Source organism: Chlorocebus sabaeus, chromosome 25, assembly GCF_047675955.1.
Source record: "Chlorocebus sabaeus isolate Y175 chromosome 25, mChlSab1.0.hap1, whole genome shotgun sequence".
NCBI classification, from domain to species: Eukaryota; Metazoa; Chordata; class Mammalia; order Primates; family Cercopithecidae; genus Chlorocebus; species Chlorocebus sabaeus.
In genome coordinates this window covers 74,023,054-74,045,852 of record NC_132928.1, presented here as the reverse complement: position 1 = coordinate 74,045,852, position 22,799 = coordinate 74,023,054, and the positions used below count along the sequence as shown (strand labels likewise).

At 44.4% G+C, this 22,799-nt stretch overlaps 1 protein-coding gene across 1 annotated transcript in view; it reads left to right on the top strand.

Annotated features, from left to right (window-relative positions):
* NID1 (nidogen 1) overlaps positions 1-22,799 on the top strand; it is a 93,452-nt gene that overhangs the window by 6,562 nt on the left and 64,091 nt on the right. The window contains exons 2-4 of the mRNA XM_007989874.3: positions 14,428-14,733; positions 18,247-18,473; positions 21,632-22,014. Of these exons, the coding sequence (XP_007988065.1) occupies positions 14,428-14,733; positions 18,247-18,473; positions 21,632-22,014 (916 nt within the window). The remainder of the gene's footprint in view (positions 1-14,427; positions 14,734-18,246; positions 18,474-21,631; positions 22,015-22,799) is intronic.

Here is a 22,799-nt window from a genome sequence, read left to right as displayed (position 1 = left end):
CCGTTAGAGTCTGAGCCCCATGAGTGCATGCCCACCATGTTCACCACCATCTGCTGGGTACTAAGGATCGTGCCTGTGGAACATAGTGAGGGCTCTGTTATGATCTGTTGAATGAATGAATGAATGAAAGCCTGTTAGGATTTTAAGAATTTTATTCTATGAACCAATGAGGAGCCATTAGAGATTTCTTTCTTTCTTTTTTTTTTTTTTTTCTGAGATGGCGTTTCGCTCTTCTTGCCCAGGCTGGAGTGCGATGGTGCGATCTCAGCTCACCACAACCTCCGCCTCCCAGGTTCAAGAAGAGATTCTCCTGCCTCAGCCTCCTGAGTAGCTGTGATTACAAGCATGTATCACCACGCCCGACTAATTTTGTATTTTTAGTAGAGACAGGGCATGTTGGTCAGGCTGGCCTTGAACTCCTGACCTCAAGTGATCCGCCCACCTCGGCCTTCCAGTGTTGGAATTACAGGCATGAGCCACCGTGCCCGGCCATTAGAGATTTCTAAGTAGATGGCTGACACGATTTAACTTTAAAAGATTATCATTTTCTTCAACATTTTCTTCAACAAATAAATGGCCTGGTGGGGAAAAAGGAGGGAGACCTGGTGTGGGTTAAAGGAGACTTCAGAGACTTGTTGACCAACTGCAAGTGAGGACTTTGTTTCAGTCTGATTAAGACAAATCGGCCATAAAAAGGTATCTTTGAGACAAACTGCATTTCCAGAAGAGGTATACATGCAAATGTGTAGATGTCGTTTCTCTTGGGTATATACCTAGGACTGGAATTCCTGGGTCATATGGTAACTCTATGTTTAATATTTTAAGGAACCGTCAAAGTGTTTTCCAAAGTGACAGCACCATCTGATATTCCCACCAAAAATATATGAGGGTTCTGATTTCTCGACATCCTCACCAACATTTCTTATTTCTGACTTTTTGATTTATAGCCATCCCAGCGGGTGTGAAGTGCTGTGTTGTGAATCTGATTTGCATTTCTCTGATGGCTAATGATGTCGAGAATCTTTTCATGCACTCATTGGCCATTTGTGTATCTTCTTTGGAGAAATGCCTGTTCAAATCCTTTGGTCATTTAAAAATGTTATTTTTTTTTATTAATGGTTGAGTAGGGCATCTTTCAACAAAAATACTTCATAAATGAGACCAGCCTGGTCAACAGGGTAGAACCCCATCTCTACTAAAAATACAAAAATCAGCTAGGTATGGTGCCATGCACCTGTAACCTCAGCTACTCAGGAGGCTGAGGCAGGAGAATCTCTTGAACCTGGGAGGCAGAGGTTGCAGTGAGCTGAGATCATGCCACTGCACTCCAGCCTGGGTGACAGAGTGAGACCGAGAATCTGTCTCAAAAAAAAAAAAAAAAAAAAAAAAAAAAGAAAAAGAAAAAGAGAGAGAGAGAGAGAGAGAGAGAGAAGAATCCTTCATAAATGAAGCTGTATTTTTCACATTGGATAACAGCAGTCAAGTGATGTCTGATTATTGCTTGACTTGCCATGCTAAGATTAATACCTGGTGTTAAGGAGATTACAGCCAGATCATGCCTGTCAAGTTATATTTTTCCCCACGTGAGCAGCAACTGAGTTATGGGGTGACACTCACTTTGGCCTTATCATCTATTTCCTTGCCTACCAACCTTTCACCTAATAGTTTTAGCATCCACTGATGATCTTTGCCTGAAACAGTAATTAAATTAAAGGTTGCAGGATGCTGTTTTATTTTGTGTTGCTGGTTGCTTGTTTGTTTCTGTCATTCTTTCTGCATTTATTAGCTGGCATATTCTGTAAAGAGGTTTTCCTCATCAACCGTGACTTTTGGGTAACACTGATATACTGTTCCTTCTGGAAAGACAGATAAATACTTAACTCTTTTCCTGTAATTTTTTATGTTTAAGTTAAGGAATTTGTGTAATACAGTACTAGGCTCCAATTGCCACAGGTAAACTTCTGATATCTATATTCAGGTTGTTAAGGAGAAACGTGTCTCCCCAGAGATTGGGGGTCTCACACCCCAAGGCCCTTGGTGTGGCATCCTCAAGGGCTACTTCTTTGATAGACACACTAGTAGTTAAAATTTAAAGAACCCAACCATTTTTTTTTCCAGTCAAATTTAGCCTGGGGGGTTGTATATCAACTTTAAGGATACTAATGCTAATGAGTTCTGATAACCCACTACCATCGGACAAGCCCCAATCATTTTTAAATGTTGGAAAGTAATCTCAGGTAGAAATTTTCTGCAGAAGAGAGGGGTAACTGATCCAAAGTCACTTGGACATTCACTGGATTAAGTTGAAAATGTTGACTCATCTCTATTACTCTTATGTCAGAGGCATGTGAACAAGAGCAACTCCATCTTGAACAGGGGCTGGGTAAAATGAGGCTGAGACCTACTGGACTGCGTTCCCTGATGGTGAAGGCATTCTAAGTCACAGGATGAGGCAGGAGGTCATCACAAGATACAGGTCATGAAGACCTTTCTGATAAAACAGGTTGCAGTAAAGCAGCCGCCAAAATCTATCAAAACCAAGATGGCGATGAGAGTGACCTCTGGTCGTCCTCACTGCTACACTCCCACCAGCGTCATGACAGTTTACAAATGCCGTGGCAATATCAGGAAGCTACCCTATATGGTCTAAAAAGGGAGGTATGAATAATCCACCCCTTGTTTAGCATATCATCAAGAAATAGCCATAAAAACGGGCTACTAGCAGCCCGTGGGGCCGCTCTGTCTATGGCGTAACAATTCTTTTTCTTTTTTTGAGACTGAGTCTCACTCTGTCGCCCAGACTGGAGTGCAGTGGGACGATCTCAGCTCTCTGCAACCTCCACCTCCCAGGTTCACACCATTCTCCTACCTCAGCCTCCTGAGTAGCTGGGACTACAGGCGCCCACCACCTCGCCTAGCTAATTTTTGTATTTTTAGTAGAGACGGGGTTTCACCATGTTGGCCAGGATGGTCTCGATCTCTTGGGCCTTGTGATCCGCTCGCCTCGGCCTCCCAGAGTGCTGGGATTACAGGCGTGAGCCATGGCACCCAGCTGCTGTTCTTTATTCCTTTACTTTCTTAATAAACTTGCTTTCACTTTATGGACTTGCCCTGAATTCTTTCTTGTGTAAGATCCAAGAACCCTTTCTGAGGGTCTGGATCGGGACCCCTTTCTGGTAACCCTTAGATTGTTCCTCAGCTTTATTTACTAGTCCTTTTGCTTCTATTTCTATTTCATGCCAGAGTCATTTCTTCTGTGGAGTTAATGGGAATCACTTGCAATTTGTACTTGGAATTTTGTTCTGGCACTTACAGTGTTTGATCTTAGGCAAGTTACATAAACTGAAACTCACTTTTTCTCAAACAGTGAAAATGATATTAATCTTTACTAGGTTTAATGAGATAACTACAGTAAAAATGCTTTGTAAACTGTAAAATGCCTTGCAAATGGATTAGGCTTCAGGTCCACTTGTGGGCTCTAGGCTGAAATTAATCAGTCTCCACTTTGATTGTGTCCCGGATTTGCCTATTTTCTGGACTTCCTTTTTGTGTTTTACTTTTTTTTTGGATTCATTTTGTTTTCCAGCTTTTTGTAGCTGCCCAGTCACTAACTTTGAAGCCATCCCAAAAAACATTGCAACTTGCATGACTTTTGCCCCCAGTGTGTCTAAACTAGGCAGCCAAGTGTAACAGAAAGAACATGGGTTATGGACTCCAGCAGATGTGGGTTCAGATCTTGGTTCCATCACTTGCTGGCTGTGTGACATTAAAGCTAAATTAAAATCTCTTGTCATTTCCTTGTCTGTTTCAAGTATGTGAAAACAGGGATGGTTGTACTAAATGCCTGTTGTATGATATTTAAAAGATAAAAAGAGCCTTAGTAAAGGACCTCAACATTAGGTGACAGCCAATGTTTGCTGCCTTTCCACTCTTTTTTTTTTTTTTGAGACAGAGTCTCGCTCTGTCACCCAGGCTGGAGTGCAGTGGCCGGATCTCAGCTCACTGCAAGCTCCGCCTCCCGGGTTCCCACCATTCTCCTGCCTCAGCCTCCCGAGTAGCTGGGACTACAGGCGCCCGCCACCTCGCCCGGCTAGATTTTTGTATTTTTTTAGTAGAGACGGGGTTTCACTGTGTTAGCCAGGATGGTCTCGATCGCCTGACCTCGTGATCCGCCCGTCTCGGCCTCCCAAAGTGCTGGGTTTACAAGCTTGAGCCACCGCGCCCGGCCTGCCTTTCCACTCTTTATGTTAAATTATTTTAAGTTCCCGTTGCCTCCCACCCATGGAGTTTGCTTTTGCAAGTTTCACTGTCTTCTCAGTACAGCAATTTGCATTTGTAAAAGGACGCTGTTTTTTTCTTATTTGTTTCTACCTCAAGTATTCTCTAAACACACGTTTTGGAGAAGGCTCCCCGCAAACTATTGCAGGCCGCTTTCTGCCCTGGGGACTGTTACTAGGCTCATTTAAGCCTCCCCAAAATGGCTGTTGTTTCACTTTTTCAGGGTGTATTTGGACAAAAGAAATCTAACATAAATTATAAATTTTTTGAGCATCTGCACATAGACTTTCTCCAGTGATTCTTACTGTCTGAAAGTTCACGTGAAAGAAGAAATGAGACAGGAAATGCTTTCTAAGATGGCAAACGCCCTCCCATTATAAGTTAGGTGCTCTGTCCATCCCCTTCTTGTCAGTTGGGTTGAAACAGTTGTACATAAGTGGTTCCAGCTGTTACCCACGTGGTGCTTGGCATTTTCACCCTGGGTTTTTTGTGATCTAATTGACATGCTCTGCCCTAGGGCAGCTGGATGAAAAGTCGTATTGTTTTCTGTGTTTCTTGGGGTGAGTGGGAAGACACGGTTCTGTAAAGGGGCATTCGTTTTACTAGCTGCAGAGTGAGCTGAAGTTTAACTTTGCTAAAGGAACTTTTTCCCAGTGTGAACTGATATTGTAAGCAGTATTTCAGGGAAATGTTTACATTGCTCAACATGCTGGAAATAGCTGCTTTTCAGTAAAGAAGTTTTTACTCCTTAATGCAAATTCACAAAGAGCCTCACCTCGGCAATATTTGGTTACCTTAAGTTACCTTAAGATGATAGTGTTACATTATTATTATCAGCAGCACTCTCAGTGATTCAGACGGGTCTTCTCAGAAATGCATTCACCCCATGAGGGTTTTGCAATATGATCAATATAGCAAGGAATGTGCTGCTGCCATTGGGGGTCAGGGGTCTAAGATGCCAAGTGCAAACTTAGAGAGAGAGGCAGACAGAAAGAAACATGTGATAAACCCTGGTAGGGAGGTCAGAAAGCCTTCACAAGGAAAAATGTGACTTTGCCAAGCACATGAGCTGAGGATTATCAAGAAGGCTTTTCGAGGTTTTCCCTTCCCTTCCCTTCCTTTCCCTTCCCTTCCCTTCTCTTCCCTTCACTTTCCTTCCCTTCTCTTCCCTTCCCTTCCCTTCTCTTCCCTTCACTTTCCTTCCCTTCTGTTCCCTTCCCTTTCCTTCCCTCCCTTCCACTCCCCTTCCCTCCCCTCCCCTTTCTTTCCTTCTTTCCTTCTTTCCTTTCTTTCTTTCCTTCTGTCTTACTCTGTTGCCCAGGCTGGAGTGCAGTGGCGAGATTTCGGCTCATTGCACCCTCAGCCTCCCGAGTAGCTGGGATTACTGGTGTGCATGATCACGCACGGCTAATTTTTGTATTTTTAGTAGAGACAGGGTTTCACCATGTTGGTCAGGCTGGGGTCAAACTCCCGACCTCAAGTGATCCGCCCACCTCGGCCTCCCAAAGTGCTGGGATTACAGGTGTGAGCCACCACACTCAGCTGAGGAGGTTTTCAAGAAGGAGGGAATCATAGATCCAAAAGCATGTAGTGTTAACTAGGAGAGACACCATGGAGAGTTTGGAGAATCAAAAGCAATCTAAAATTTTTTTTCTGGTACACTTCTCCTCTAGCCTTTTACTCACCAACATTCATAAAAACTAAATCGTGGTCTCATAATCCATGTACTTTTTTGAGATGGAGTCTCTCTCTGTCACCCAGACTGGAGGGCAGTGGTACAATCTCAGCTCACTGCAACCTCCGCCTCCCGGGTTCAAGCGATTCTCCTGCCTCAGCCTCCTGAGTAGCTGAGATTACAGGTGCCCACCACCACGCCTGGCTAATTTTTGTATTTTTAGTAGAGATGGGATTTCACTATATTGGTCAGGCTGGTCTCAAACTCCTGACCTCAGGTGATCCACCTGCCTTAGCCTCCCAAAGTGCTGGGATTATAGGCATGAGCCACCGTGCCCGGCCCGGTGTACTTTTTAAACTAGTACAAACGTAGTGAACAGAAAGTAATACTGGTGACTGCTGTGTAATACTGAAGTTTCATAATTTCTTTTTTTCTGGACTCAGGGCACTGTATGGGGTCCCTCAGGCTCTGTAACTTTTGATTAGTTTTAATGACAAAATCTGCTTTTACCAGCACCATCTTCTGCTCATTAATGTGGTCTAATGTGCCCAGTGCAACTAATACTCCTGTGTCCCTGGGAGGGGAGTGGCAGTGGTAGGAAAGTCTGGGGAAGGAAAAAATTCAAAGACCATGAGGGATGGAGGTAGAGAGTGGAATGATGGTTACCAGAGGCTGGGAAGGGTAGGGTAGGGATGAAAAGAGGTTGGTTAATGGGTACAAACATCCAGTTCAATAGAAGGGGTAAGTTCTAGTGTTTGATAGCATAGTAGAGTGACTATAGTTAACAAATATTGTATATTTCAAAATGGCTAGAAAGGAAGATTTGAAATGTTCCCAATGTAAAGAAATGATAAATGTTTCAGGTGGTGAATTTCTTAATTATCCTGATTTGATCATTACACATTATATGCATGTATCAAAATATATACTCTACATGCACCCCATAAATATGTACAAATATGATGCATCAGTACAAATAAAATAATAAAGTGGATCTTCACCGACACAAAAAGGACAGTGAAGGAGTCCGCTTCTTCATTTTAGCTTTGTTGCTTGTGCTTTTGGTGTCATGTCCAAAATGTTATTGTCAAGATCAATATCAAGGGGCTTTTTCCTTAATGTTTTCTTCCAGGAGTTTATAGTTTCAGGTCTTACATTCAATTCTCCAATCCATTGTGGGTTAATTTCTGTGAGTGTTATAAAATAGGGGTCCATTTTCATTCTTTTGCAGGAGGATATCCAATTTTCCCAGCACTGTTTATTGGAGAGACTGCCTTTTCTCATTGTGTGTTCTTGGTGACCTTGTCAAATGCTAGTTGACTGCAAATATGTGGGTTCACCTCTGGGCTCTCAGTTCTGTCCCGCTGATCTATCACGGCTATCTGTGATAGCTTTGCTAGCCAACTTGATTGTGGTATTCATTTCACAACATATACCTGTATCAAATCACGTTGTACACCCTAAACTTATACACGTTTGTTTGTCAGTTATACTTCAATAAACCTGGAAAAACAAAACCAAACAAAAACAAGGACAATGAGCCACAGGCCCTACTGACAGAGAATGTTAGTCTTGGCTTATCTATTAGAACCATTTGTCCTTCTTTGCTGAAATTCAGATCAATCAGGTTTGTTATATGTTTTTATTTTTTTATTTTTTACTCTATTTTTGTTTTTTGAGATGGAGTCTCACTCTGTTACCCAGGCTGGAGTGCAGTGGCGTGATTTGACTCATTGCAACCTCCACCCCCTGAATTCAAGTGATTCTCATGCCTCAGCCTTCCCAGTAGCTAGAATTACAGGTGTGGTTAGCCACCGCACCAGGCCTGTTATATGTTTTTTAAAAATAAACTTTTATTATGAAAAATTTCAAATATACTAAAAAATATAATGAACTCCCCTGTATTCATTACCAGCTCCAACAAGTAGCAATTTGAGACTAATCTTCTTTCATTGATGTCCTCACTTATTCCTAATGTTCCCTCCCCATCCCAAACTGAATTATTTTTAAGCAAATCCCAAATATTTTATCTTTTTGTAAATGTTTCAGAATGTACCTCAAAAGAAAAGACTCTTTAGGCCGAGCCCAGTGGTTCATACCTATAATCCCAGCACTTTGGGAGGCCAAGGTGGGTGGATCGCTTGAGCTCAGGAGTTCCAGACTAGCCTGGCCAACATGGTGAAACCCTGTCTCCACTAAAAATACACAAATTAGCCAGGTGTGGTGACACACACCTGTAATCCCAGCTACTTGGGAGGCTGAGGCAGAAGAATCGCTTGAACCTAGGAGGTGGAGGTTGCAGTGAGCCGAGACTGCACCACTGCACTCCAGCCTGGGTGACAGAGTGAGATTGTCTCAAAAAAAAAAAAAAGATTATTTAAAAAAACAAAATAGTAAAATCATGATCATACTTTAAGAAATGATAATAATTCCTTAATATTGTCTAATGTGCAAATGGTTTCATGAAATGTTTTATTTTGCTTTTCAGTTGACTGGTTTAAATCAGGGCCCAGACAAAGCCTACACATTGCATTTGGTAGATGTGTCTCTTAGGACTTTTGTTTTGAGATGGGGTTTTGCTCCTGTAGCCCAGACTGGAGTGCAATGACATGGTCTTGGCTCACTACAACCTCCGCCTCCCAGGTTCAAGTGATTCTCCTGCCTCAGCTTCCGAAGTAGCTGGGATTACAGGTACCTGCTACCATGCCCAGCTAATTTTTGTATTTTTAGTAGAGATGGGGTTTCACCATGTTGGCCAGGCTGCTCTCCAACTCCTGACCACAGGTGATCTGCCCGCCTTCACCTCCCAAAATACTGGGATTATAGGAGCAAGTCACCTTGCCTAGCTGTCTCTTAGAACTTTTAAAACCTACAGGTCCTCCCCCAATCCCCAGCTTTTTTTTTTTTTTCTTTAAAATTTATTTTTCAAGAAACTAGGTATTTCTCCATTTTAGTGCTTTATATTCTGGATTTTGCTGATTGCATCCCATTGTGTCCATTAGCATATTCTTCTGTCTCCTGTATTTCCTGTAAACTGGCATTTAGATCTGGAGACATGACTGCATTCAAGTTATGCACTTTTAATTTTAGTAATTGGCATTTTACTCCAGTGGCAAGAATGGCAGTAATGCATAGTTCTCTGACCCTTCATATCACCTACAACTGAGCTCACCCTCAGGCCTTATTTCTAAAATAACCTGGGTGCACAGGTCTTATCCTGCTTTGAACCTACCTGTCCCGTATGTTGGAGGAAGTCAAGAAGTGGGGAGACTCGTATGTATCAGACCATGTGTAAGCTCTGGAACTACCGTGGTGACCAAGACAAATAGAGTCCCTGACCCTGAAGAAATGACCACATAGTGGGGAGAACAGCCGGAACCTACAAATAGGCAGGAAGAAGACATATCAGGGGCTGGGTGTGTGAGGGAAGGGAGAAAGGAGTGAGTGGAAGGAGCTTCCACTGGAGGGGATGCCAGGAAGCTCTGAGAAGGCACTATTTCAGCTGAGGAATAAGGATAAGAAGGGCCAGTCATGTGACTAAGGAGGTGGTGGGGTTGGACGGGGGCATGCTGGTGGTAGCTGAGATGGAGAAAGTGCCATATACAGTAACTTCTCACTTACCACTGTGGACAGGTTCTTGGATACTGTGGCTTTAAGCTAGAAATGCATAACTAAACTGATTTGACTGTAGGGTAATTGACAGAAACAACATTTAAGTTCCTATGGCTTATTTCTGGTCAGGAACACATCACCAAAGTTCCCATAAAGCCCAAAACACTTCTAGTATTAAACACTGAAATAAATAAATGTGAACTATACATACATTTAAGACAAATAAAAACAACCAAGATATTATTTACCCAATTTTTGATGAATCAGTGAATAATGGAGGTCATGGTGGTAGTGGGTTCAGTCAAGGAAGAAATGTTTGCAAAGCAACATTATCAGCACTTCTGATCCACGAAGTTCAAAAACAAACAATCACAAATCCGACAGCTTGCTGAGTGCTTTTGTACAGCATAATTTATTGGTGTGCATTTGGGTGATTATTCGTACTTGATGCATTTTCATTCTGTGATAATTTGTATTCATTCATTCATTTTCCAGCTGCTTATTCCAGTTCAGAGTGGAGGGTGGCCGGAGCCCATCCCAGCAGCTCAGTGTGCCAGGCAGGAGCCACCCTGGACAGGATGCTGTCCTATCGCAAGAGGGCTCCCACCCACCCACACTCACTCACCATCGGACAGTGTAGACACGCCAGTTCACCCAACTTTGGCATAGCTTTGGGATGGGGAAGGAAGCCAGAGTACCCAGAGAAAACCTACGCAGACATGGGGCGAACACGGACACACAGATGGTGGCTCCAGCCGGGAATAGATTTTTTTTTTTTTTCTCATCAATGTTATGACAAAACAACGTTGAATGCAATGAAGTTATTTGAGGACCTGCTGTAGTTGGAGATAGGACATGCGGCGTGGGTGGTGAGAAAGCAGAAGGAACCAGGACCCACTTCCAGGTTCCCTGGCTTCACCAACTGAGCGAATGCTGGTGATGGCCTGGGCATCAGTGGCCGCATGGGCCCGAGGACTCCCCAGCCCAGTCCCCTTGGGGATGGTGCCTGAATCTGTGCCTCCTTCCGCCTGAGTGCCTGTGTCCCTTCCCTTTTTGCTCCCTGCCCTTCTGCTGTTGAGTTGCCCAATGTTACTTTCAAAAGATGGAGAAAAGGAACAAGGTTGACAGGAGCATCACGCGTTTGACAGACTTTGCAAAATGAGACTTGCACCCAAGTAGACGGGAATATTGTTCATCAACTTTGCTATTAACTGTTACTTCCAGGAAAAAGAAGTTTACAGGGTAGAAGTTTAAAGCTAAGAATTCAGTGAAACTTCTGGACGTTCTGCACATTATATTTATCTTTGAAGTCATCTTTCTTCATTATCACAGACGATTGAGCTGAATGTTCAGTAAAACCAGCTGAAAAATAATTTTCCAATGCAAATACTAATGAGGGTTACATGACCGTTGTCCAAAGCATTTGCAGTGCTGCATGACACTTGTCTGAAAACCTGACTCTTAAAACACTCCTTGTGAAAACAGAAATATTCCCATGCCTAGAAGACACTGAGAGTGTTTTCAAAATTATTGGACTGATTTAAATTTCTTTTTTTTTTTTTTTTTTTTTGAGATGGAGCTTCGCTCTGTCACCCAGGCTGGAGTGCAGTGGCGCAATCTCAGCTCACTGCAAGCTCTACCTCCCGGGTTCACGCCATTTTCCTGCCTCAGCCTCCCGAGTAGCTGGGACTACAGGTGCCCACCACCACGCCCAGCTAATTTTTTATATTTTTAGTAGAGATGGTGTTTCACCGTGTTAGCCAGGACGGTCTCGATGGTGTTTCACCGTGTTAGCCAGGACGGTCTCGATCTCCTGACCTTGTGATCTGCCCACCTCGGTTTCCCAAAGTGCTTGGATTGCAGGCATGGGCCACCGCGACCGGCCTAGACTGATTTAAATTTCACTGGAAAACAGCTTTGTAAAACTAAATTGTCTGGATGTGGCCTCCCTGTGATCACTTCCCACCAGCAGCTGCTCACTGCCAACTTCTGGCGGCTCAAGAGAGTGAGCCGTTTCCCACGCTCCCACATGGCAGCTCCCTGGGATGCTTGTGCTGGGAGATGTTTGGGTCCCTGGAAGGGAGACAGAGGGACTGGCTGGGAGAAGCCCCTTTTCTGACTCCCCTCTCCGCAGCCTGCCAGTATCTTCTAGAAAAGCTTTGCTGGTGCCTGGTGATGATGGAAAATATGTCACCCAAAGAGTTAATAGCCCATAACATGTGGTTAAAAGAGAAGGTTTTGTTAAGTCTGCATTTCACTCTCAGAGCTCTGGTTCCAATCCTCACCTGGGAGCCACTCGGTTCTGTACATTGAACCTTTTTATTAATAACAAGTTTTTGGCATATTGAGAGTTTGGTCTTTAGTTCCTCTCTCTTTTTCTGCCCCTGCCCTCTCCTCTAGTAATGAGGTGTGAAGAGACTGAGGGATAAGACTCTGGGAGGAGGAGGAGGAAAGGGAGGGGGAGGGGGAGGGGGAGGGAAACAAGTGGCCTGGAAAATCCACTGGCCTTCTAACAACTGAGGGTTGCTATTCTGGACTCGTGTTTTCCCAATCTGTAGCTCTTAAAGAGTAAAATAAAGTGCCATTTGCAAAATCTCTCCCTTTTGATTAGGGAATCTTTTGCTTTCTCTTTTCTTTCTCCTTCCTTCCTTCCTTCCTTCCTTCCTTCCTTCCTTCCTTCCTTCCTTCCTTCCTTCCTTCCTTCCCTTCCTTCCCTTCCTTTCCTTCCTTTCCTTCCTTTCCTTTCTTTCCTTCTTTTCCTTCTTTCTTTTCTTTTTTTTTTTTTGAGACAGTCTTGCTCTGTTGCCCAGGCTGGAGTGCATCCGTGCGATCTCGGATCACTGCAGCCTCTGCCTCAAGTGATTCTCCTGCCTCAGTCTCCCAAGTAGCTGTGACTGCAGGCGCTTGCCACCACACCCAGCCAATTATTTTTTTTTGTATTTTTAATAGAGACAGGGTTTTGCCATGTTGGCCAGGCTGGTCTCGAACTCCTGCCCTCAGGTGATCCACCCGTCTCCACTTCCCAAAGTGTTGGGATTACAGGTGTGAGCCACAGTGCCCAGCTAGGGGATTTTTTCTTTTAGTTCACAGATTATCTAAGGAAAACTATCACTGGCTTGGTCTTCCATGTCATCAGTGGATTGTGTACTAACAAGAAAGTGAGGGGGTGTTAGACCTCGTTGGTGAGCCTGAGTGCCCCCACACCAAGGGGCGGTTTGCCATAATACCTCAGGGGCCCTTTTCCCATTTTCCCAAGGAGCACGGGTTTTAGCTGAGTATGAACAGTAATATCGTGTTTTCTTTTTTTTGAAATGAAATTTCTCTCTTGTTGCCCAGGCTGGAGTGCAATGGTGCAATCTCGGCTCACTGCAACCCCCACCTCCCAGGCTCAAGCGATTCTCTTGCCTCAGTCTCCCGAGTACCTGGGATTACAGGCATGTGCCACCATGCCTAGCTAATTTTGTATTTTATTAGAGACGGGGTTTCACCATGTTGGTCAGGCTGGTCTCGATCTCCTGACCTCAGGTGATCCACCTGCCTCGGCCTCCCAAAGTGCTGGGATTACAGGCATGAGCCACCACACCCAGCCAGTGATATCTTTTAATAGGCAGTTATAACTGATTTCAAGAAGGCAGTTCATGAAGTAATTAAAAGGACCGATTTTGGAAAAGGACCAATTTTGCAGTCAGACTTCGTGGGTTCAAATCCCAGTGTTGCCACTTATTACTTGGTAACTTTGGACACATTGATGAATTTGCCTAACTTTCCCCATCAGAAAAATATGGATATTAGTAGTTCTTAGTCTTTTTTTTTTTTTTTTCCTGAGATGGAGTCTTGCTCTGTTGCCCAAGCTGGAATGCAGTGGCACGATCGCGGCTCACTGCAACCTCTGCCTTCTGGGTTCAAGTGATTCTCCTGCCTCAGCCTACCGAGTAGCTGGGATTACAGGTGCCTGCCACCACACCCGGCTAATTTTTGAATTTTTAGTAGAGACGGTGTTTCACCATGTTGGCCAGGCTGGTCTTAAACTCCTGACCTCGTGATCTGCCCACCTCAGCCTCCCAAAGTGCTGGGATTACAGGCGTGAGCCACCATGCCCGGCCAGTAGTACCTAGTCTTAAGTTCTTCTGAGCATTAGATATTAATAAAACGCCTGGAACATGGTGGGTATTCAGTAAATAGCTATTATCCTGACACATTAAAGTATTCAAAATAATTAGTGATACCGTAATGCCCCATACAGATTTGCTTCTTGACACTATATTGTATCGTCATCTCTTTGTGTCAGTCTTTTCCCTTATCCTTCTGGATTGTGGGTTTCTTAAAAGGCGGGGGCTGGACCTTAACCATTTTTTTCTTTCTTTTTTTTGAGACAAGGGTTCACTCTGTCACCCAGGCTGGAGTGCAGTGGCATGATCATAGTTCACTGCAGCCTTGATCACCCAGGGCTTAAGCGATCCTCCCAGCTCAGCCTCCCAAGTAGCTGGGACTGCAGGCCCGTGCTACCAAGCCTGGTTAATTTTTGGTATTTTTGTGTAGAGATGGGATCTCACTTTGATGCCCAGGCTCCTAACCATTTTTGTACGCACACCAATTAGCAGTCCTGGCAGGCAGTGATTACTCCCTTTTTCGAGTAAATTCACTGGGATTTGAATAATGACTCTTGTTCTCTTTCCACACAGCCCATTTTGCCTAGAAAAGAATGCTGGAGTCTGCAGTTCAGGCTCGTTATCTCTCTCCAATTCTGTTGTATTTTACATAGCATGGGTACTGGTGACAGTATTCTGGGAGTGGGCACTCAGTCTTACTGAGAAAGGACCCGTTTCTGCATATTCCTTTTAACCACACTTGGTTTTGTACAGGTCACCACAAATGGCATCATTGCTACGAGTGAACCCCCGGCCAAAGAATCCCATCCCGGGCTCTTCCCACCAACATTCGGTGCAATCGGCCCTTTCCTGGCAGACTTGGACACGACGGATGGCCTGGGGAAGGTTTATTATCGAGAAGACTTATCCACCTCCATCACTCAGCGGGCAGCAGAGTGTGTCCACAGAGGGTTCCCGGAGATCTCTTTCCAACCTAGTAGCGCGGTGGTTGTCACTTGGGAATCCGTGGCCCCCTACCAAGGGCAAGGGCCCAGCAGGGAGCCGGACCAGGAAGGCAAGGTAAGCACTCCTCCAGGTCCAAATGCAGGTAAGCAGACACACTGGCTTCATACACTTTGGTTTCACGGTTTGTGCTGCTTGGACATACATTATACACCATTGATAAAGACAGGAAATCCAAAGCGAAATCTAGTAGGCTGGTTACCGCAGGTCCTAAACCTCCAAAAGCTTATCTGCAAGGTTGTATAACTATGTTTCAATGTCAAGTAGACATAAAGCCAGTTCCTGGTAAGACAGCTATGTGGCAAAAATGGGGTTGATAAATGGCATCCCCTGGCTGCTCTTACCTCAGGTGGCAGACAGTGGAAGGACAGTTTGTTTGTTTGTTTTTCTTTCTTTCTCTTTTTCTTTCTCTTTCTTTCCTTTCTTTCTTTCTCTCTCTCTCCTTCCCTCCCTCACTCCCTCCTTCTCTTCTCTTTCTTTCTCCTTCCTTTGTTTCTTTCCCCTCCCTCCCTCCCTTCCCTCCCTCCGTTCCTCCTTCTCTTCTCTCTTTCTTTTTTTTTTTTTTTTTTTGAGATGGAGTCTCTGTCTGTTGCCCAGGCTGGAGTGCAGTGGCACGATCTCGGCTCACTGCAAGCTCTGTCTCCCGGGTTCACGCCATTCTCCTGCCTCAGCCTCCCGAGTAGCTGGGACTACAGGCGCGCACCACCATGCCCAGTTGATTTTTTGTATTTTTAGTAGAGACGGTGTTTCACCATGTTAGCCAGATGGTCTGAATCTCCTGACCTCATGATCCGCCCGTCTTGGCCTCCCAAAGTGCTGGGATTACAGGCATGAGCCACTACACCTGGCCTTTTTTTTTTTTTTTCTTTGAGATGGAGTTTTGCTCTGTTGCCCAGGCTGGAGTGCAGTGACATGATCTCAGCTCACTGCAGCCTCCACCTCCCAGGTTCAAGCAATTCTTGTGCCTCAGCCTCCCTAGTAGCTGGGGTTACAGGCACGCGCCACCACACTGGCTAATTTTTGTACTTTTAGTAGAGATGGGGTTTCACCACATTGGCCAGGCTGGTCTTGAACTGCTGACCTCAAATGATCCACCCACCTTGGCCTCCCAAAGTGCTGGGATTATAGGTGTGAGCCACAGAGCCTGGATAGAAGGATAGTTTCTGATTAGAGAAATTATTAATATGAAATATTAGGTGCAAATAGCAAAGTACTCCTGAGGTATGCAAAGATAGAAAGGTAAAGCCCAGACTCTAGTTGGGGAGATAAGGATCATTTGGACCATGTGAGTGGTTCAAAACCCAAGTATTATCATAACCCAGGGTTGGCACCTCCGTGGGCACAGTCATCAGGGAGGGCTTGAAGGACCAGGCTGTAGAGCACCGGCTTGCCCTTGAAGGAAGCAGGGCCTTTTAGTAGGTTGGGAACTCATTGCTAGACCTGAAGTGACTTTTTAGGGCAGGCCTCGATTTTCCCTTGGAAAAATAATTTCTCTCATAACTTCACTTTTATAGGATAATGAGGAAGAGAGAAACCTAATGGGTCCCAGAGCACTTCATATAAATGGGAGGTATTTCCGGCTGGTGGTTCCTAAAGTGTCTACTGCAAAACACCAGTCCTACAAGATAGTCCTTAAGGAAAAGGCCTTCTAGTTTGGGAAATGCTAAAACTGTATCTCCCTCTTGGTGATTCACCCTGAAAAGTCCTGCAGTCAGGAAACTTGCAACTTGCCTGATGTTGTTTTTTTTTTTTTTTTGAGACAGAGTCTTGCTCTGTCACCCAGGCTGGAGTGCAGTGGTGCCATCTTGGCTCACTGCAATCTCCATCTCCTGGATTCAAGCGATTCTCCTGCCTCAGCCTCCCAAGTAGCTGGGACTAAGGGCATGAGCCACCATTTCGGCCTTGCTGAATACTGTTTAACTGAGCAGTCTCCAAACCTGTGACCATACCTCTTCCCTTCCCCCGCTCCATAAAGGTTGCATTACATCCCACAGAGCACACTTTGGGAAAGTCTGTTATGTGCCTGCATGACACATTTTGCTTGCCAACTGTTATCTGTCTGAGTGCCAAATTTCAAAACAGCTTAAATGTTAAATGTCTCAACTGCCTCCCTTTCACTTGGGCATAAACGCCCAGCCCCTTGGTATGGAGCCCTTGCCTGCCTCTTGGGCCTAATCTGTTCCACCTCCACATACCCTTTGTAGCCGCTGTACCAGATTACATGTAATTTCCTGACCTTGCCCTCGCTCTTTTTTTTTAATCCACAGTATCTTGCACAGGCTGTCCTCTCTGCTTGGGACATCCCCTCTCTGACCCCCCTACAAGTGGCAGCTTCCTCCTGCTTGTTCATTCAGACTGGGCCCTCCCGTGAGGCCTTGACCAACCACAGCCTCCTGGCATGGGACGCACTCCCACCCCTCCTGGCATGGGACGCTTCCTCTTACAGCTCCTGCAGCGCTTTGCAAATATTTCGATTACAGACTGCAACCTCAGGTTTTACAATGTTTTGTTCACATGCCAGCCTTCCCATCTAGACCATAGATTCTTGAGTGCAGGGACCACATATTTTTTTCTTCACATCCACAGAGCTCAGGACGATGCCTGGCATGTTGGAAAGGTACTAATATTTAAAGAATACTCTCTCTGTGTCTGATCTTTCTTTCTTATTCTTTTTTTGAGATGAAGTTTCACTCTTGTTGCCTAGGCTGGAGTACAATGGCAAGACCTCAGCTCACCACAACCTCCGCCTCCCGGGTTCAAGCGATTCTTCTGCCTCAGCCTGCCAAGTAGCTGGGATTACAGGCATGCGCCACCACGCCCGGTTAATTTTTTGTATCTTTCGTAGAGATGGGGTTTCACCATGTTGGCCAGGCTGGTCTTGAACTCCTGACCTCATGATCCGCCCGCCTTGGCCTCCCAAAGTGCTGAGATTACAGGCGTGCATGAGCTACCAGCATGTGCCTGCTCCTTCATACGTGACCTCATGCAGTCTTCCTCATTTCTGGGAAGGAGGTGGTTTTATCTCCATTTTACAGATGCAAACATCGAGGCTTAGGGAACTCAAGTATCATGCCCAAGGTCACATAATAATGAGTAGAGCAAAGATTTGGACCCAAGTCTGTTTTCTCCCAAATCTCATGTTTTTCTTTTTTTTCCTACTGTATGGTGCTTGGGTTCAATAAATGTTTGTTAAATGATGAATGTGGTTGAATATGTTAACAGCCATGGAAACAAATTCTGTGGGTAAAAATTTCCTAAATTGCATGAGATTTTAGGCCACCATCTGGAGGTACCATCTGTATAATTTTTCGTTAACCTTAGGGCCACAGTTATGCAGAAGATATTTATGAATTAATCAGAAAATGTCATGTTGACCTAGTCTTAGGGATATTTCAGTGGAACTATCCCGGAATCTTTGGTTCTTGCTACAAAAGTTCTTCTTTTAGAATAAGGTGAAAATATTGCCATCTCTTTAAAGCACTGTACACTTTATAGATAGTCTGGCAAATAACACATTTTAAGATCTATAGATATTTTTCCGAGTAACTGAATTTTAACTCATCTTCACAGAGAAACACGTTCCAGGCTGTCCTAGCCTCCTCTGATTCCAGCTCCTATGCCATTTTCCTTTATCCTGAAGATGGTCTGCAGTTCCATACGACATTCTCAAAGAAGGAAAACAACCAAGTTCCTGCCATGGTTGCATTCAGTCAAGGTTCAGTGGGATTCTTATGGAAGAGCAATGGAGCTTTTAATATATTTGCTAATGACAGAGAATCAATTGAAAATTTGGCCAAGTATGCTTTCTTTGTTCTTCAGTAGATTCTCCTCTTAATAATATTTTTTAATGTGGATAATGTAATGTGTATTATAGATCATTACCTAAAAATGTTCCTATGGATTTAAGTTTTACACATAAGTTTTGCATATAGTTTTTATATTATGAAATACTCTTTTTCTGATGAACTTAAGGAAATATATTTTTAGAATGAACAGATATCCTATTTTTTAGATATCATCCTCATTTAAAATAGTTTTGTTTTTTTTTTTTGAGACAGAGCCTTACTCTGTTGCCCAAGCTGGAGTGCAATGGCGCGATCTCGACTCACTGCAACCTCTACCTCCCAGGTTCAAGTGATTCTCTTGCCTCAGTTTCCCAAGTAGCTGGGATTACAGGTGCATGCCACCATGCCCAGCTAATTTTTGTATTTTTAGTAGAGACAGGGTTTCACCGTGTTGGCCAGGCTGGTCTCAAACTCCTGCCCTCAGGTGATCTGCCTGCCTCAGCCTCCCAAAGTGCTGGGATTACAGGCATGAGGCACCGTGCCCAGCCTTAAGAGTTTTTACCATTTTGTCTGTAAATACAGTTAGAAATAAGGGTTATTCAAACCTATCTCCTTCTTTGACCTCAAGGCTGAGAAAACCTTTTCCTTCACATTGACTACGGGGAAAATTCTTACAACAGAAATAGTGCTCTCAGGTTATGTTGTAGAATTTGACAAAAGGGGGAAAAGCCCAAATTGTTTTTTGAAAATTAAAACCTTTCCTCTCCCTTTATTCTTTAAAAACCAAGAGTGAATCCCCTAAAACCACCTTTTAACTTTATAGCATCAAATCTAGCTTGAATTCCTCTGCCCTTCACTTAGTGGTGTGCTGGTAAATGCTTAACAACTGGTTTTATGAGGGCAGGGAGAGCCCTGATTTATAGCATTTGCCTATTTCTGTGATGTAAATACTCCTACTATGGTCAATTTCAAGTTATTAACATCATGTCACTCAATGAAGAGTTCAGAAAACATGCACCATTATATATATTCTTACCATAAAGATACAATAGGCTTAATATATATAATTTCAAGAGCATGGATAGCAGTATAAGAATTAGAATATGATGAGTTTTGAATATTTTTTCCTTTTAAAAAATATAAATTGTTTAATTGGAGGTTCATATAATTTAATTGTTTAGAATGGCTGTGTTTAATAACTGGCTTGCAAGATTCCTAAAATTTTAACAGCCAGCTCTCACAAGTTAGTACAAATAAGCTCCCACACACCACTGTCTTTACTTGAATCCTAGGCAGATAAATTGATTAGACGTCCTAGTTATGCAGGACTTTGGTGATTTCTCATCCCCACCCCACCTCATTGTTTTGCTCAGTATTTTCCACTGAGTAATGTATGTCCCCTCTGTCCATTGTATAATATAATCATTTAATGTGATTTCTGATAGGAGCACTTCCAATCACAGACACAGAAGAATGGTAAAAATGGTGGAGGAAGAAGTAGAGATTAGGGATATTCTGCTATATTTTATAATTATAAAATGCTTTTGGATTTTGTATCTCATTTGCTTTTCACTACTTCCTTTAAGCACCAAAGGTAAACTGAGACTAGTCCAAGATCCCACAGCCAATGGAGATGGGATTTTTTTTGTTGTTTTTGTTCTTTTTGTTTTGAGATGGAGTCTCGCTCTGTCCCCCAGGCTGGAGTGCAGTGGCGTGATCTCAGCTCACTGCAAGCTCTGCCTCCTGGGTTCACGCCATTCTCCTGCCTCAGCCTCCTGAGTAGCTGGGACTACAAGTGCCCGCTACCATGCCCGGCTAATTTTTTGTATTTTTAGTAGAGATGGGGTTTCACCATGTTAGCCAGGATGGTCTTGATCTCCTGACCTCGTGACTCACCTGCCTCGGCCTCCCAAAGTGCTGGGATTTCAGGCTTGAGCCACGGTGTCCAGCCCTGGAGTTGGGATTTCTAAAAAACCATGTCTGCAATGTTTTCATTCACACTTCTGACACCAAATGGGTGGGTTTTTTCCCCCACACCAACCAATTCTCTGCACACCAGCTGGGTGTCCTACACTTCAGTTCAATTCTAGCACTGGCGATAGTGCAGACCCCAAAGGTTAAGGGCTCAGTCCCACAGGACTGCCCCCACTTCAGGTGCCAGTCCCAAGTCCTGTGTTTCCACCTGTACTTCTGACCAACCAGCTATAAATGGAGGGTTTTCATGACATGCTCCTCAGATTCGATAATTTGCTAGAATGGCTCATGTAACACAGAAAAATGCTTTACTATTACCAGTTAATTCTAAAGGATACAATTTGGGAACGACCAAATGGAAGACAGGCATAGGACGAGGTATGGGGAAGGGGTCAGGGTTTCCATGCCCTCTCTGAGTATACCACCCTTCCAGCACCTTGATGTATTCAACCCAGAAGCTCTCTGAACCTCATCATTTTAGGGTTTTTATGGTGGTTTGCATAGGCATGGTTGATTAAATCACTGATCATTGGTGACTGACTCAGTCTCCAGCCCATCTCCCCTCCCTGGAGGCAGTGGGGAGAGCTGGACATTCCAACCCTTTAATCATGCCTTGGTCTTTCTGGCCACCAGCCCCCATCCTGAAACTGTCTAGGAGCTCCCAGCCATCAGTCGACTCAGTAGCCTACAAAGTACACTCTTATCGCTCCAGAAATTCCAAAGGCTGTAGGAGCTCTTGTTTCAGAATGTGAGGACAGAGACCAAATATGTATTTTCAATTGTATCATACCGTGCCATGGAAAGAGACAGTAGAGAGCATGAATGACTTCAGTCGTAAAGCCACTGTCAGTCCTATGAGCCACCTTAGCTCATAACGTAGAGCATGTAACCAGCAATTAGGATGAGTAAGTTGAATTTTAAGTCCTGACAATGTCCCTGGAGCACACCTCTGGAATGGCTGGGACTGAGCTTGTGCTAGTATTGTGCCCATTTGGACACAGTCTCACCAGTCAGCCCTAGACTGTCTCAGCCACATGACGCCCAGACGTGACGGCCAGTGCCCTTCCACTCTCCAGTCCTAGCTGCAGGTGATAGCTTGCAGACCAACACAGATCCCCAGGGCTCCCTCTGCTTGGGTAGTGGTGGCTCTTTGTGGGTTGCTGGCCTGTTTCTAAGAAGCCTGTCCTTCCTCCTAGGAGTAGCAACTCTGGGCAGCAGGGTGTCTGGGTGTTTGAGATCGGGAGTCCAGCCACCACCAATGGCGTGGTGCCTGCGGACGTGATCCTTGGAACTGAAGATGGGGCAGAGTATGATGATGAGGATGAAGATTATGACCTGGTGACGACTCGTCTGGGCCTGGTGGATGTGGGCACCACACCCTTCTCCTACAAGGCTCTGAGAAGGGGAGGTGCTGACACATACAGTGTGCCCAGCGTCCTCTCACCGCGCCGGGCAGCTACTGAAAGGCCCCTTGGACCTCCCACAGAGAGAACCAGGTCTTTCCAGTTGGCAGTGGAGACTTTTCACCAGCAGCACCCTCAGGTCATAGATGTGGATGAAGTTGAGGAAACAGGAGTTGGTAAGACCATTTAGGTTGCAGTCGGTAAGGTCTTGCATGTGTGGACTTCCAGACAGGCATACTGCTGGGGAGATGTCAGTTGTGAGCATTACGTGGTGGTTTGTAAGGATAAGAGCTTGGGAAAGTACAGGCTGAACTCTCACAGCCGTGGAGCCTTGGTGTTATATGCCCAGTGGCTTCAGAGATGCTCAGTGATCTTTTGGGATTAGGACCATGGTTTTGGAGACTGTTGAGTGTGTCTTCTTTCAAGTTTCCTAGTATTCCATTCCGTCTGTTTTAAAGAGAAAACGTCCATTAGAATTATTTTGAAAGTCAGATTTTCTTGTGATTTCTCAGATCAGAAATGTATTCATCCACCTGGAAAAACATTTTAGAAGTTCTTTTGGCTGTTTATGAAGCTTATCTTTGACATTTATTTCCTCTTGGTTTTGGAATTAGAATTGTTGATTATTTTTCTTCCCAGGTCCCGTCAGTTTCAGAGTTGGTTTGTGAAGATTTAAAAAAAAAAAAAAAAAAAAAAAAGAAGATAGTCTTTAAAAAAAAAATAGGGCTGGGTGCAGTGGCTCACGCCTGTAATCCCAGCACTTTGGGAGGCTGAGACAGGCAGATCACAAGGTCAAGAGATTGAGACCATCCTGGCAAACATGGTGAAACCCCATCTCTACTAAAAATACAAAAATTAGCTGGGCGTGGTGGCGCACACCTGTAGTCTCAGCTACTTGGGAGGCTGAGGCAGGAGAATTACTTGAACCCAAGAGGCAGAGGTTGCGGTGAGTCGAGATCGT